General features: G+C 47.8%; 1 protein-coding gene across 8 annotated transcripts in view; it reads left to right on the top strand.

Moving 5' to 3' along the window:
• The first annotated feature begins 223 nt into the window (after positions 1-223).
• MIB2 (MIB E3 ubiquitin protein ligase 2) overlaps positions 224-15,998 on the top strand; it is a 47,130-nt gene continuing 31,355 nt past the window's right edge. For 5 of the 8 annotated variants that reach the window (XR_010350145.1, XR_010350143.1, XR_010350142.1 and 2 more), the window contains exons 1-3: positions 225-479; positions 10,443-10,772; positions 12,188-12,359. Coding sequence is in view for 2 of the 8 variants with exons in the window: in XM_064397163.1 (XP_064253233.1) it covers positions 10,526-10,772; positions 12,188-12,359 (419 nt within the window). In the remaining 6 variants the exon portion in view is untranslated. Of the gene's footprint in view, positions 480-10,442; positions 10,773-12,187; positions 12,360-15,998 lie in introns of all 8 variants that reach the window. The other 3 variants (XR_010350144.1, XM_064397163.1, XM_064397164.1) reach the window with 1 other exon arrangement.

Raw genomic sequence — 15,998 nt, 5'->3', positions numbered from 1 at the left:
CCGCGTCCCCTCCTGCGGGCTCCGCTCCGCCCGGGCAAACCGGGCACTGCCCCGAACCTTCCCCTCACCCCCGAGCCGAGACGGGCCTGAGGCTCCCCTCGGGCTCCCCAGGGCTCCCCGCGGGCTCCCGGGAGTTGTAGTCGGAGCGCCCGGAGCGGAACTACGGCTCCCGGCTGCCCGCGGGAGCGCAGGCGGGGCGGCCCCGGGGCCGAGCTGCGGCTGCGGCAGCAGCACCGCGGGGACGCGGCGGCCGCGGGGACACGGCCGGGCTCCGGGGACACGGCCCGGCTCAGGACAAGGGGCTTTGCTGCAGCCACACCGGGAGGTGCCGGGATAAAGGCGGATCTCAGCCCCGGTGCCCAGCGTCACCCGCGTTCTCCGCCCGCCCGGGCGCCGCTGTGGGGATGGAGGAGGGACGGCGGCGGGCGCAGCGCTGGGCTTGTGGCTCCGGGGATCCTCGGCTCTGCCTCGGCGCTGAGGTACGTGCCTGGCTTTCCCCGGGTTGTTCCCCTCGGGATGGGGCAGCTGGAAGGGGCCGGGGTGGTTCTGGAAGCTTTAACCTGAGTGATTCTGGTCCCTTTACCGGGGTGGTTCTGGCCCCTTCAGCCGGGGCCGCTTTAGCCGGCGTGATTCTTGCCCCTGTGTCGGGGTGATTCTGCCTCTTTACCGGCGTGCTTCTGGCCCCTTTAACCTGGTGGTTCTGGCAGCTGTAGCTCGGATCAAGGCCCCTTTACCGGGGTGGTTCTGGCCCCTTTAACCCGGGTTGTTCTGGCAGCTTTAGCCGGGATTAAGGCCCCTTTACCGGGATGGTTTGGCCCCATCAACCGGGATTGAGGCCGCTTTAGCCCGGGTGGTTCTGGCAGTTTTAGCCGGGATTGAGGCCGTTTTAGCCCGGGTGGTTCTGGCCCCTTTAGCCGGGCTGGTTCCAGCACCTTTAGCCTGGATTGAGGTCCCTTTAGCCCGGGTGGTTCTGGCCCCGTCAGCTGGGCTGGCTCCAGCGCCTTTAGCCGGGATTAGGGCCGCTTTAGCCCGGGTGGTTTTGGCCGCTTTAGCCCGGGTGGTTCTGGCCCCTTTAGCCGGGATTGAGGCCGCTTTAGCCCGGGTGGTTCCGGCCCCTTTAGCCCGGGTTGTTCCAGCACCTTTACCCGGGCTGGGCCGCACCCGGGCGCTGGTGCTCCCCAGCCCGGTCGGTGTTTCCCGGCTGCCCCGGAGGGTGTGAGCAGCCTCCTGCTCCCCGACAGGTCCTGCAGGTAGGGCCTGGCTGGCCGTGATTCCTGCCGGGAATTTCGTTTTCCCTGGAGTGTGTGAGGAAGGAAGCTCGGAGCTGAGGCACGTGTGGCTTTTTCTGTCCCGTGTTTCTGTATTTCCAGTCTGCCTGAATGGAGGCCAGACTAAACCCGGAATAAACCCAGAATAAACCCAGAGAAGTTGGTGCAGCTGCGCTGGAGGTGTTTGCTCTCATTTCACTGCCCATGCTCAGCTGCAGAATTACTTTCTGAATGTCACAAATTCTGATTTCTACCTCGCTGAGAAGCAAGTGAGCCCTGGCTCACCTTCATGGAGGTCACTTGAGCTTGGCTTTACTGCTGAACCTTCTCTCTTTTTTGGCCAAGAGCCTCATGACATCCTCTGCACTCCTCTGTTGCTATAGGAGGAGTGTATTTGGCTCAAATGAAATACCATTTTTATTTCTCCTCTGTTTAGCAACTCCCTGGTTTGCTGAACCTGCTTGATGTGAAGAATGATGCAGTTGTTCATCCTTCTAGGACCTTCCTCCGTGCTTGATTACCTGTTGAATTTTTCATTCATGGTTTCAGGATCTGGACGAGTGAATTGTCAAGGGGTGCAGTGCCTGTAAATAACCCACATCCCACATTTTTATGGTGGGAATGATGCTGGGCGACAAGTAGATGATGGAGATGACAAAGGGGAAGCTTCCACAGCCTTGGCAGAGCTGGAGAGGTTCTTGCCCTGTTTGGAGCTTTGCTTTCTGCTCTCAGTTGTAGGTGTCTAGGTTTGTGTCTGGAGCAGGTGACATCTTTTGGGCTCGTGGTGGTTCCTTTAAAAAGTTCTTTTTTGACTTACAGGGCAGTAGTTGGGTATCAGGTAACTCTGTGTAGTCTCAGCTCCACCACTGGTGTATCCTCAGTACTTTATGCCTGTTTCTCAGACTGATTTAATTCTGTGCTGGAAAGGCAGGAGTTCTTTAGGGTGCCTGCAGCATTATTAACAGACTGTCATTTAACAGCACCACCACAGGCTCTGTTTTATTGAAGAGTTATTTCCTTTCTGGGCTTCACAAAGGTGAATGTGTTTCCCCTGCCTTCCTCTTTGCACAGCTCTGTGAGTCACTGCCATGAGAAGGAGCTTCATATTTGTGTGATACTTGGCTCAGCACAATTCTCTGCTTATTCTGATTTTGCTGTACAGCATCATATGTTTTGACATTTATTTTGAGTGCATGTTTGGAGCTCTGTGGCTGTGAAAATCCTGTGCCAAATTCGTGTGTGAAGAATCTGTTATTCTCCTGCTTTGGTCTGCAATGGGCACTGCTGGGATTGTTTGGAAGAACTGGGATGCCTTTTCCACTGAAACTTCATCAGATGTCTGGGAAACTGCAAAAAAACTGTGGGAGTGCTGGAAGCGTGGTGGTTGCAGTTGTCTCCTTCCCTTTTTCTTGGGAAGAGGGGTGTCCATGGCTTTTTCAGCTGCCTTGATGTAGAAGTGGGTGGCTCCAGGAGCACAGAATGCTCAGAGCTGTGGCTGCTGCCTCAGCGTCGAGCTCCTTGTCTTTGTGCAGGTTTGATTTTGCTGCTCACAGAGGCTGGTCCTGCTGGTCCCTCTGGAGCTGAAGGCTTTCTCCAGCCTGGTTCAGCTCTCTGAGGTTGTGTTGTCCCTGCCTGTTCCCATCAAATCTGTTTGCCTTGCTCGTCATCTCTGCTCCAGCAGAGCTCTGGGCTCAGGCAGGATCCAGGGCTGTGCTGAATGTCACCACAGCAGCTCTGCTCCTGCCCTTTCCCTTCAGTTGCTGTTTTCCACGGAGACAATGCAGAGTCCTCTTTGAGTCCTGGCTGTTTTTCAGGGATTCTAATTCATGGCTTGTTTTTAGAAGGGCCAGAATTGTAATACAGTGTTCTCTCACCTTTCCATAACTCTCCCTGGAAGCTCTGATGGGAGAGAAATCATTGAATTCTCCTTAAACAAAGAGAAAGTGCAGTCTGTTGTTTTGTGGGAGACTTGCAGAATTGAAATATTTCTTTTCCCTCTGCAGCAGTGTTTGAAATTTCCAAGAACACAGAAAAAGTCCTCCAGCAGGAGGACTTTTAGACTTTTATTCCTCCATTTAGACTGGAACATGGAATCAGTGAAGTTTCATTGATGTGCTGGCAGGATATTCAGCTGATTGATCTTAGACCTCGAGCCACATTCCCTGATGAAATCCCAAGGGAATTAGGGATGAATGCTGGATCAGGGGTTGAAACTTCCTTCTTTTCCTGTGACCAGGCTGTGGAGAGCAGAGCTTGGAGCTGGGATGTGTGAGCTTTGCTCCTGGCTCTGCCACCAGTCCCATGTGTACCTCAGGCTCCATTTCCCATCTGCAGATGCTCTTGGGTTCTCCAGAGTCCCCAAAGCACAAAGAAAACATCTGGACCTGTAAAATGCACAGACCTGGCGGGGAACTGATGGACATGCTGCCCCTCAAGCCTTGGCTGAGTGAGGAAGGCAAGAGCTCCTCCTCACTTCGCTCTGCTCCCACACGGCTGCCTGGCCGAAGGCATGTCAGCAGAGATTAGATTGAAACCTCCTGATCTGCTTTCAGAGCACAGAAAGGGCAGGTTGCAGGCTGAGAGCAGGCAGGAGTGCAGTGCTGGCCGTGCTGGGAGCCTGAAGGGGAAGCTCAGGTTGGGGAGGATGAGCTCTCAAGGCTCAGCAGGGATCCAGCAGGTTTTATGCTCCGGCTCCCTCATGCCAGGCTGAAGGAGCTGCTTTTCGTTTGGAAAAATGGTGTTCCTAGCTCAGAGGATTTGTTAATCCCTTTGGCCACCAGGGCTGAGGGTCCCAGGGTCTGAATACCTGTGAGCCACAGCTCTGTGTGTCCTCAGCCACCTCTCAGGACATCAGAGTTAATTCCTCTTGATTTTTTCATTCCTGCAGTAAATCAGGATTTTGATTTTTGAATGACTTTTGGGGACACTTGCTGACTTTAGGGTCAGGCAAGGCAATCATGTTTGGGGTTTTATAGGTTTTTGTATTTTTTTTATTGGGGTTTTATAAAGTTTTAAATGCTTGAACTCAGATTTTAGTGGTAAATAGGGGTTGATAGCTGGTGTGAGAGAGATGCAGACCTGAGCTTTACCAGGGCTCCACACCATCAGCTCTGGGCCAGATGGTCTTGCCTCTGAGAAATATATTAGAGCAATGTCAAGGAAGAGCACAGTTGAAATCCTCTGCCAAGACAGATTTCTCACTGCTGGAATATGTTTCTGTCTGATCCTCTATTTCTAGATGATTGAAAATAGTTCTGGAAGGGATTTTGCTGAGGCCACCTAGTCCATCCTTCTCCCCAAGGCACTGAAGTGCACTGAAACCCTTCCTGATGGATCTCTTAACTTGTTCTTAGAGCAGTGGAGATTGTCCAGCCGCCCTGGGAGGTTGTATTTGACTTTATTAAATGTTGTTTTTTTTTTAATATTGTGGTTTTGTCACCATTCTGGGTACAGAAAAAAAGGATGCAGGTGGTTGATTGTTGCCAAGGGCCAGAAAAGTGATGGTGATTCCTGGCAGGAGATGGAGAAGAATCACTCAATGCAATAATATTGAGTTTTTCTTTCTTTTCCACAGAGATCTTCCATGGAAAAGTTTAAATACCATTCTCCCATTTTTTTCTATGCAAAGACCTTAATTCAAACTTAGCAAATAATTGCTTTTTTTTTTTCTTTAAACAACATTACCTAGTGGTTGTGTGTGTGGGCAGGGAGTATTTGTTTTTATTATAAAGCAATATAAATTTAACTCGGAGATCTGCTATTGAGGAAAAAGTGGATTCTCATCAGCTGCTGAGCTTTTTCAAGGCTCCAGGCTCAAATCTGCAAACTGTCAGCTCCAATTAAAGCAAAGGGCTGGAGCTGTTTTTTCTCCCTCCTGGAAAGAACACAGTTCATCAAAAGCCAGAAGGGAATTTCATCATGAGCAATGAGCAATTATCTCATGGGATGTAAGAAGAGAGATCCACGAGATGCCCAGTGTGAACTTTCACTTGTAATCACTTCTAAATCTCCACTGGGCACACGAGCTCTGATCTCAGCAATTTGCAGCCTGAAGTTTTCCTGTGGAGCAGAGGGAACTTGTGCTTTTGTAGGCTTGGATTGATGTTGATGTAGGAATGTGAATTTTGAGCATGCCTGAGCTGGCAGGAGATATTCCACCTTTCTCTGTGGGGTGGGTTAACCCTGGCAGGCAGCTCCAGTGGGACAGGGACTGGAAAGGTGAAATTAAGGAATTCCTCAGGTGCTAGGATTGTTTGGGAAGGCAAAGAGACTCCAAACATTCCCATTTTCTATTTTCCCCCCCCCAGTTTTTATTGCTGAGCACCTGCGGTCACTCGGGGTGCTCCCTCCCAAATTCCTGTGCACCCTCAGCCTCGGTGGGAAAACCAGGAAAGGTTTGGATTGTGCAGCCCCAGCTGAACCCCTGTGCTTGGTCACAGAGAAGGGAATCCAGGGAATCCCAGCCCGGTGCCCTGTGCTGTGCCACAGCTGCTGCTGGCAGCCTGGCCCAGCTGCTTGTTTGTGCTTTGTGCCAATGATTCCTAAAGGTGCTGCTTGCATTTCAGTGTTTCAAAGCAAATATTGACCATTGTGCAAGCCAATTCATGGCTTAGTCCTGCAGTTGGCAGGGAGCTGATTCATGAAAAACACTGTGCTGTGTCTGTGCTCCCGGGTGCTCACTGTCACTTTCTGTTTAATTAATTTTGTTACTCACTGCTGACAAAAAGCCCTTTTTGGTCCTCAGCTCTCGGTGACAAAGCCAGTTTGGATTTGGTGCAGATCAGTGTTGCATTTTTGGATCAAGTTCACTTTTCTGTGCCTGTTGTCATCACAGGGGAGGTTGAAATTTGAGTTAAATTGAAGGTTCAAGGCCAGCTCAGTGCAGTTTTTGTGTCCACTGCAGCTTTTGGGTCCTGCCATACTCACACACAATGAACCCAAAATTTAAAATGTGTAGTTTCTCTCTAACTTCTTCCACCTTTAGGTGGGAGATTATTTATTTAGATAATTTATTCTGAGATTGATGTCCATTTTTTAGGAAACCAGAATGCTGGAATGAAGAGTTTGCACAAAGCTCCTGAATATTAATAAATTTGCTGGTGCTTCCTTTAGATCTTTAACAAGGTGAAGGAATAGATGGAAAAACAGAGTGAGAACCACTCAAATATTACTGAAAGAAACAACTCAGTGCCAGAACACAACCAGTGTAAAATGAAATGTACAATTCAGTTTGGACAAAACAGATCAATGGGCTGGCATTTGTAAAGGCCAAGTGTTGATTGCAGAGATAAAATGCTGGTGGGGACTGAGCCTGGCTGGTTATTTTTAGCATTTCCTCCCTTGTGTTTCAGGATGTGCCTGTGCCTGCTCTCATGCTGGAATGACAAGATATTAATCCCTGAGCAAAGGCCTATTAATCACCTGCTTTATTCTGTTTATGTAATACAGTTAAATATACTCTGGGAGCATGTGAGGTTTGGGCCCTGGAAATGATTTCACCTCACTCAGGCTTTTATTTTTTTTATTGATTGGTTTCACCCATGGCAACTGCCCCGTATTTGATTTTTTGATTTCATCTCAGACTGATTGATCTGTAAAATGCCTTCATTTATCTGCTGTTGGTATTGAAGCCACAAAAGCAGCATCTGCTCCTCTCTGCCTCCCTCCCCTGTGCCAGTGATGCCATTTTGCACAATTTTAGACTAAACAAAATTCCTGCCTGCACAAGGAGAAGGGAAGAAAAGTGTCATTGAGGCTTTGCAGGGGTAGTGGGTCAAAAATATGGATTTTCTGTGTGTTTTGCTGGTTTTCTGCTCTGCTTTCATCTAATGGCAACTATATTTGTGTGAATTTCAGGTTTTTGGCATGAGTGGTAATAAGCTTAGCAGCTGAAAGCCTTGAGCAGAGGTATTTGATCCTGGTTGTGTTATTGAAGAACACAAAAGTATTTATTTCTGGCTTGCAGGTAGGGAACAATATTTGATGGTGCACTGAGCTGTGAAATTTGTGTCAGGAAAGAGGGAAAACCCTGCTGAGCCTTATTCCTGTAGGGAAATACTCACAGGAGTAGTGGAGAAAGTGCTAAAAAATAGTTTTTAATTCAATATGAGCTGGCTTAATTCAGCCAGTACACCAAAATTATGTTGATATTTTTGATGTGAGGGTATGCAAAATGAAGTCTTGAAGCTTTACAGTGTGGTAGCTCATCAATTTACACTTCTAATGACTTGGTAAGACTTTATTTAATGGCACTGGAAGAGTCCAAGAGAATGAAAAGAGTAAGAAATGGACAGTGGTGTTATTTTCAAATGTTCAGTGTAATGCTGGCTGATTTGGGGGCTGATCATTGGGGAAATTGGGAATTTTGGAGAAGTGTGTGATTTGAAGTTACCTGAGGAAGCTTCTCCTGCATGGGCAAATCTCTCTAAAGTGTGGAGCAATTCACCTCAAGACAGTTCAGACTGCAAAATATGTGTAAAGGGAAAAAAAAAAGCTGTTTTTTTTTTTTTTTTTCTTTTAAACACATCCTCTGTTTACCATGCTGTTCAAATAATGTCATCACCAGGCACTGATTTCTGCCAGCTGCTTACAGCACTGGGTTCTGTTTGCTCTGGGGCCACACCAGCAGCAACCTTTGCCTCCCACGAGGTGGAAATTGGGCTGAAATATTTGAATATTGGCAGAAAGTTGCCACAATTATTGCAGCTTAAATTTTGGGGGCTGAAAGCTGGAGTATTTCCCTTTTTTTTCCAGTTAAGTTTTAGTGGCATTTCCTAAAACTGAGAGATCACATCTAGGCTGCTCTTTCCTGTGTCACAGCAGGCAAGGTCAGAATGTTAGATGAGATTCATAAATCTGGATTATTCCTTCATGGTTATTTGAAATTCCCATGGGAAACTGATGTTTTCTCTCTGAATTATTTCTGGCAGCCCTACCTGGAGTAATTACAGCTCAGGCAGCATCGAGGGAGGAGTATTTGCTCCAGTGAGTGAAACATCTCCACTTAGGAAGTCAATAATGCTGCTCTGGCAAGGCTCAGACCACGAGAACTCTGTAATTCATCCCCTGGGGGTTTTGAACAGCTTTTTCCTCCTGTTCTGCATCTCCCCTGAGGAGGAGAAGGGAGTGCAGGATGCGCTTGGTGCCTTCTTGTGTGGAAAATGGAATATTCAGGTTAGGGAGGCATCCTCAGAGCAGCCAGCAAGGGGCTGCTGGTGCTTTTTGCAGCACTGACAGCTCCTTTGAAAGCATCACAGCATCACAGGTGTGCAGCTGAGCTCCAGCAGCATCCAAAATTTGGGGGAAGGTGCACAGGGAAATGTGGGTTTGCCTCTGTGGGACACAAAGGATATCCTTTAATTCCTGCTCTCACAAGGACAGTGAGCACTCTGTAATTCATCCCCTGGGGGTTTTGAACAGCTTTTTCCTCCTGTTCTGCATCTCCCCTGAGGAGGAGAAGGGAGTGCAGGATGCACTTGGTGCCTTCTTGTGTGGAAAATGGAATATTCAGGTTAGGGAGGCATCCTCAGAGCAGCCAGCAAGGGGCTGCTGGTGCTTTTTGCAGCACTGACAGCTCCTTTGAAAGCATCACAGCATCACAGGTGTGCAGCTGAGCTCCAGCAGCATCCAAAATTTGGGGGAAGGTGCACAGGGAAATGTGGGTTTGCCTCTGTGGGACACAAAGGATATCCTTTAATTCCTGCTCTCACAAGGACAGTGAGCACTGGTGCACCTCCAGCTCTGCAGTGTTACATCCACCCCCACAAAAACAAATCAAAGAGTCCCCCAGGGAGACTTTTAGTGATGATGAGGAGGAGGGAGGATGATGTGGAGCTCACAAGGACAGCTGGCTCTGATGCTGCTCTGCTGTGCCAGGTGTTTGGATGTGACAGCAGTGGGGACAGGGAGAGGCTGAAGCTGCAGAGATGCTGAGGCTGAGCAGAGATCAGGCTCACTCTGCACGCTGGAAATGTGGTTTTGCATCAAACCACTCCTCCACGCACTCAAAAGGGGATGTTTGGCTGGAGGATGGGTTTATTTTTAGGGTTTGGTGGTTTCAGATGTTTTTATTGGTGGGTGCAGCGTTGACAGCACATCCCAGAGCTGCTCCTGCTGCTGGGGCTGAGCACATCCCCTCAGCTGGACCCTCTTCTCATGGCACTGGGGCAGCTTTGCTTGTACCATCTGCATTTTTCATCCCTTGGCATCCTCTTGGGCCTTTTTTTCAATTTTTGAGAAAATCTGGGTGTTGTGGATAGCTCAGGAGGAAGAGGGAGACCCAAGGATGCTAGAGGAGATTTTTCCAGGCTCTGTGTATTAAAAGCCACATTCCTCTTCTGTGTCTTGTGCTGGTGAAGAGAGAAACAAGGATTTGAGAATCTGCTTGATGTAAGAATCTGATTTAATTCGGAATTGAGGATGTGCTGCATCTGTGTGCTGTTCACCCCATTTACCCATTGTCATGGCAACAGTTGGGAAAGCTGGCCCTGTCTCACTGATCCCAGCACTAAATCTGCTGGGTTTATTGCAGGTGGAGCAGCAGCCCTTCCCTGTTCCTGCTGTAGCTCGTGGGTAAACAACAGCAAAAGACTGAAATTAATCTGAATTGTTTTTGAAAAACTGCCCTTACTTGGGGAAAACAGGCAAACGCTTCTTTCAGGTTTTGAAACTTCCTGTATCCTCAAATCAAAACCAAAACTGACTTGAAGGGCAAGTGAAACTTGACAGTGCTGTATTAAGACGAGATGCATGTGAGGAGACTTCCTGAAAAATGGACTGAGATTCACTTTTATTGCTCAAATCCTGCTGCTGGTGTTTTCTTTGTAATTTCTTTCCATTTTATTTACTGTGCTTGCTTGTTGCTGCTGCTGCTGTGTCTCTGTGCTTATTCTTGAGTTTGGAATCGAGGGCTGGTACTGGAATTGTGTACACTCCTTGCCCAGTTCTCTTCCCTCATGCACAGCTCTCTGCAAGAAGTTTTTGGGTATTATTGCAGACACTGATGAGCCTTGGAACCCTGGTTAATTTTTACATCACTCCCATCAGTGCTAAAACTGTGAGAATCTGGGAATAAAACAGATTTATCTCCTCAGCAGGTCAGGCTTCTGCAGGGAAGTGATTCTGAGGTTGGAAATGTGATGTGTGGAGGATAAATTCCTGCTGTTTGATTTCCAGGTGTGCTGACCATGCTGCCGCTGATCCCGCCCGTCTGCGAGACCCCTCTGGAGGAGCACTTTTAGGGTTTGCTCTGCAGATCCATGGACCTGGACCCCCATGCCAGCATGCAGGTGGGGATGAGGGTAGTGCGTGGAGTGGACTGGAAGTGGGGCAGCCAGGACAGCGGCGAGGGCAACGTGGGCACCGTGGTGGAGATCGGCCGCACGGGCAGCCCCACCACGCCCGACAAGACCGTGGTGGTGCAGTGGGACCAGGGCAACAGAACCAACTACCGCACGGGCTTCCAGGGGGCCTACGACCTGCTGCTCTACGACAACGCCCAGATAGGTGAGCACAGCAGGGCACAGCCCCTGGCACAGCCATTCCTGCCCCCCGGGACACCTGGCTGAGCGCCAGCCTGCGGGGCGATGCTGGGGCTGGTGGGCAGGGCATTGCTGCTTCTGTCTGTGCACAGGCTCTGCTGGAGCAGGGGCACAGCCAGCTCCTGTCCCTGCCCTGTGTGCTGGGACAGCCTTTGGCACCTCCTGGCCATGGCCAGGGCATTCCTGTTCCTCTGTGTGCCAAGGCTCTGCTGGAGCAGGGGCACAGCCACCTCCTGTCCCTGCCCTGTGTGCTGGGACAGCCTTTGGCACCTCCTGGCCATGGCCAGGGCATTGCTGCTTCTGTCTGTGCACAGGCTCTGCTGGAGCAGGGGCACAGCCAGCTCCTGTCCCTGCCCTGTGTGCTGGGACAGCCTTTGGCACCTCCTGGCCATGGCCAGGGCATTCCTGTTCCTCTGTGTGCCAAGGCTCTGCTGGAGCAGGGGCACAGCCAGCTCCTGTCCCTGCCCTGTGTGCTGGGACAGCCTTTGGCACCTCCTGGCCATGGCCAGGGCATTCCTGTTCCTCTGTGTGCCAAGGCTCTGCTGGAGCAGGGGCACAGACCCCTCCTGTCCCTGCCCTGTGTGCAGGGATAGCCTTTAGCACCTCCTGGCCATGGCCAGGGCATTCCTGTTCCTCTGTGTGCCAAGGCTCTGCTGGAGCAGGGCATGGGCAAGGGCAGAGCCACCTCCTGTCCCTGTGCCATGTGCTGGGACAGCCTTTGGCACCTCCTGGCCATGCCAGGGCATTCCTGTTTCTCTCTGTGGAAAGGCTCTGCTGGAAGGGTTTGGCATTCTGCAGTGGTTCTAAGATATTGATTTCCCCTGGAATTTGTGTGGATCTCAGAAGATTCTTTTCTAGAAGGCTTTGGCATTCTGCAGTGCTGCAAGGGTGATTCTAAGATCCTGATTTCCCCTGGAATTTGTGTGGATCTCAAAGGTCTTTTTCTGGAAGGGTGGTTCTGAGATCCCGATTTCCCCTGGAATTGGTGTGAATCTCAAAAAATCCTTTTCTAGAAGGCTTTGGCATTCTGCAATGCTGGAAGGGTGATTCTAAGATCCTGATTTCCCCCAGAATTTGTGTGACTCTCAAAAGATCCTTTTCTGGAAAGCTTTGGCATTCTGCAATGCTGGAAGGGTGGTTATGAAAACTTGATTTCCCCTGGAATTGGTGTGGATCTGAAAGGTCCTTTTCTGGAGGGGTTTGGCATTCTGCAGTGCTGCAAGGGTGGTTCTGAAAACTTGACTTCCCCTGGAATTGGTGTGGATCTGAAAGGTCCTTTTCTGGAGGGGTTTGGCATTCTGCAGTGCTGCAAGGGTGGTTCTGAAAACTTGACTTCCCCTGGCATTCCTGTGCATCTCCCATTCCCTTTCCCTCCCCCAGGTGTCCGCCACCCCAACATCATCTGTGACTGCTGCAAGAAGCACGGCATCCGAGGCATGAGGTGGAAATGCAAGATGTGCTTTGACTACGACCTGTGCACCCAGTGCTACATGAACAACAAGCACGACCTGTCGCACTCCTTCGAGCGCTACGAGACCGCTCATTCCCAGCCGTGAGTCCTCCCCACCCTGGCAATTTTGGGGGGCTCACTTCCATCCTGGGGCTCTGCAAACCCTGCTGGGTGCACCCCAGGGCTGTGCAGAATAGCAGGAGAACCTAACTTGTACCTGTTGTGTGATTTATAATGAATTAAATGTAAATATATTGGGCGGTGCACGATGTTTTCTGGGTTTTATGACCAAAAAGGTTTGTTCTCTAATTCTGATTTATGGGGCTCAATTCCATCCTAAGGTTCTGCAAACCCTGCTGGGTGCACCCCAGGGCTGTGCAGAATAGCAGGAGAACCTAACTTGTACCTGTTGTGTGATTTATAATGAATTAAGTGTAAATATATTGGGCGGTGCACGGTGTTTTCTGGGTTTTATGACCAAAAAGGTTTGTTCTCTAATTCTGATTTATGGGGATCAATTCCATCCTAAGGTTCTGCAAACCCTGCTGTGTGCACCCCAGGGGTGTGCAGAATAGCAGGAGAACCTAACTTGTACATGTCTCTGTGATTTATAATGAATTAAATGTAAATGTATTGGGCGGTGCATGATGTTTTCTGGGTTTTATTTTGGGTTTTGTGACCAAAAAGGTTTGTTCTATAATTCTGCTTTATGGGGATCAATTCCATCCTAAGGCTCTGCAAACCCTGCTGTGTGCACCCCAGGGGGGTGCAGAATAAGAGGAGAACCTAACTTGTACCTGTTGTGTGATTTGTAGAGAATTTCATGTAAATTTATTGGGCGGTGCACAATATTTTCTGGGTTTTATTTTGGGTTTTATGACCAAAAAGGTTTGTTCTATAATTCTGCTTTATGGGGATCAATTCCATCCTGGGGTTCTGCAAACCCTGCTGGGTGCACCCCAGGGGGGTGCAGAATAACCCAGCAATAACTTAGAACCTCACTTGTGCATATCTGTGTGATTTATAAAGAATTTCATGTAAATTTATCAGGTGCTGCTCAATTTTTGCTGATTGGGTTTTAAAAGGTTTGTTCTATAGAATAATTCTGATTTATGGGGCTCAGTTCCATCCTGGGGCTCTCCAAACCCTGCTGTGTGCACCCCAAGGGTGTGCAAAATACAAATACAGCAATAATTTACAACCTTACTTGTATATATCTTTATAAAGAAATTCTTGTAAATATATTGGGCAGTGCTCAATTTTTCTGGGTTTTATTTTGGGTTTTATTTATTTTTTAATGGGTTTTATTTTGGGTTTTATGACCAAAAAGGTTTGTTCAGTAGAATAATTCTGAATTATGGGGCTCAGTTCCATCCTGGGGCTCTCCAAAAGAGAGAGACCTGCGAAAAATAACCCAGTAGAACCTAACTTGTACATGTCTGGATAATTTATAAAGAATTTAATGTAAATATATCAGGCAGTGCCCAAGTTTTGCTGATTTGCTTTTAAATCTTTTTTTTATAGAAGAATGCCAGGCTTGGTTAGGTTTTATGAAGCTGCTTGGAAAAAAAAAAGGCAGCAAACAGAAATCTGCAGAGTGTTTTTCTAAAGTGACAAAAGGATGATTTCTGCTCTGGTTTTTCTCTTCCTCAGCTCCCCCACCATTCAAGAATTTCTCAGACGAGTTTTGCTGTTTTCTGTTCTCAGGCCAGGGATCTTGCACTCCCAAATTGTTGATTTATTCTTGGTGTCTATTCCCTGAAGAGCAGCTCTTTCTCACCTACTCCTGCTCTGCACAGGAATTTTTTTGGAGGTGTTTGCTGCACTGATGCCTGTGGAACAGCATCTGGAATTTGATGCCAAAACATGGGAAATCTGCTCTCCTGTCCTGAGGGAGAATTCAAAAATAGTCTCACTTTTATTTGCACCTCCTAAAGTGGGCATGGGGATGAATCATGTAATCCTCTTGCCTTCAGGAGAAGGAATAAGAAATCAGCTTATCTCTGATTTGATTTCTTTTATTTTTTTCTCTTTTTTCTTTTTTTTTTTTGCCTGTCTTTGAAAATATCCCAGTGCCTTGCATCCATCTGTGGAATGCCAAGTGGAATCACTGAGTGTGGGATTTGCAGCTGCTTTTCTGCCATGTGGGAAGCTCTGCCTGGAGCTGATTTTGCCAAGGTGGTGCCAGCCTTGGTTGAGCCAAAATTCCTGGCAGAGGAAGGATGTTCCTGGCCAGAGAATCTCCCCTCTGAGATTTGTATTCATCCACCAGATTGGGCTGTTTCTGGAGCTTTAATATGTTAAATTTCTGGAGTGTTAATGTGAGAATCCAGCCAGATCCTACTGTGAAATGAGCTTCACAATTTGGAGTATCTCTAAAAACACACATCTCTATAAAAAGAGACAGGAGGAGTTTTTTACTCTTTCTTTAATACCAGAGTTATCTCCAAGTCAGTTACTCAGGGATGCCTGCTTGTGTCTTTTAGTTGAGCTTTAAGTACATCATTTTACTCACTGGGAAATTAAAAACAAAAAAGGCACTGCTGCAGAGCAGCTGTGGGATTGAGCCCTTTTCTGACCAGGGATGGGGCAGCTGAGAGGTGTTTGCAAAACTTTTATTCCATTTTCAGTCTCATGTGAAGGGTGGGACAGTACAGATGTTATAATTCACTCATCACAATCAGAAGTTAATTATTTCTTAATTACAATACACTATAAGTGTTTCTTGGCCTATCAGCTTGAGCCACACAGTTCAGTAAATGCCTTAAAGTTAATAATCTAAAATTACCCCTCGTGGGATAATACATCTTTCACAGTTCTGTTTCTCCAAAGTATTTAGTTTTATTTTCAAGGCCACCTTTTGAAACTTTCTGGTTCCATTTCTCTCTCAGCAATGTCTCTCCTATCCCCTGGCATTTTTAAGTCAGCATTTCTTATCTTAACATTTAAATACAAATCCACACTATAAAAACCTTGAGGAATTTTCTACAAATCCCTTTCCCACAAGCAACCCCAATTTTCTGCCCTGTGCTGGGGTTTCCCAGCCCTGCAGGTGGGACCTGACCTTCCCCAGGAGCAGTTGGGATGCTGTGGTTTGTAATTAAAAAATAGCCAACTTCTAATTGTAATAAATTATGACATCTGTATAACCTCACCCTTCTCATGAAACGAAAAATAAAAATTTTTAAAACACATCTCAGTTACTCCATCTCTAAGTAAAAAAAAAAAGTAAAAAAAAAAAATTCAATATTAAAATATAAGTAAAAAAAAAATTGTTGCCCATGTGAGGGCCCCACCCTTGCTGTAATAAATGTGATTTATTGGGGCAGGCTCTGGAGAGCGCTCTGGTTTTTGAGGATGGGATGTCCTGGTGTGAAGCAGAGGGCAGGGATCACCTTCGAACAAACCACGGAGAGGTTTCCGTGGAGGGAGGGAGGGAGGGAGGGAGGCAGCTCTGAGCTGGGCAGGCCCTGCCTTGGCCCTGCAGCATCCTCTTCAGGAACAGACATTCTCTGCCTGTGACTCACTGGACTATTGCTCAGATCACTCATCTCTCTTCTTTTCTTTTTTCTTCTTTTTTTTTCCTTCCAAATATAACGTAGAAGAGAAAACCTTTGGCAGTCCCTTAAGGACAAAGAAGGAAAAACCAGAGTATTTTCTTTTTTCCTTCTAAGTACAGTAGAAGGGAAAACCTTTGGCACTTCCTTAAGGACAAAGAGAGAAAAATCAGAGTATTTCTTT

The sequence above is a fragment of the Passer domesticus genome, chromosome 22, assembly GCF_036417665.1.
Source record: "Passer domesticus isolate bPasDom1 chromosome 22, bPasDom1.hap1, whole genome shotgun sequence".
Taxonomy (NCBI): domain Eukaryota; kingdom Metazoa; phylum Chordata; class Aves; order Passeriformes; family Passeridae; genus Passer; species Passer domesticus.
Note: the sequence above shows the minus strand (reverse complement) of the source record. Positions and strands in the feature narration are given on the sequence as shown.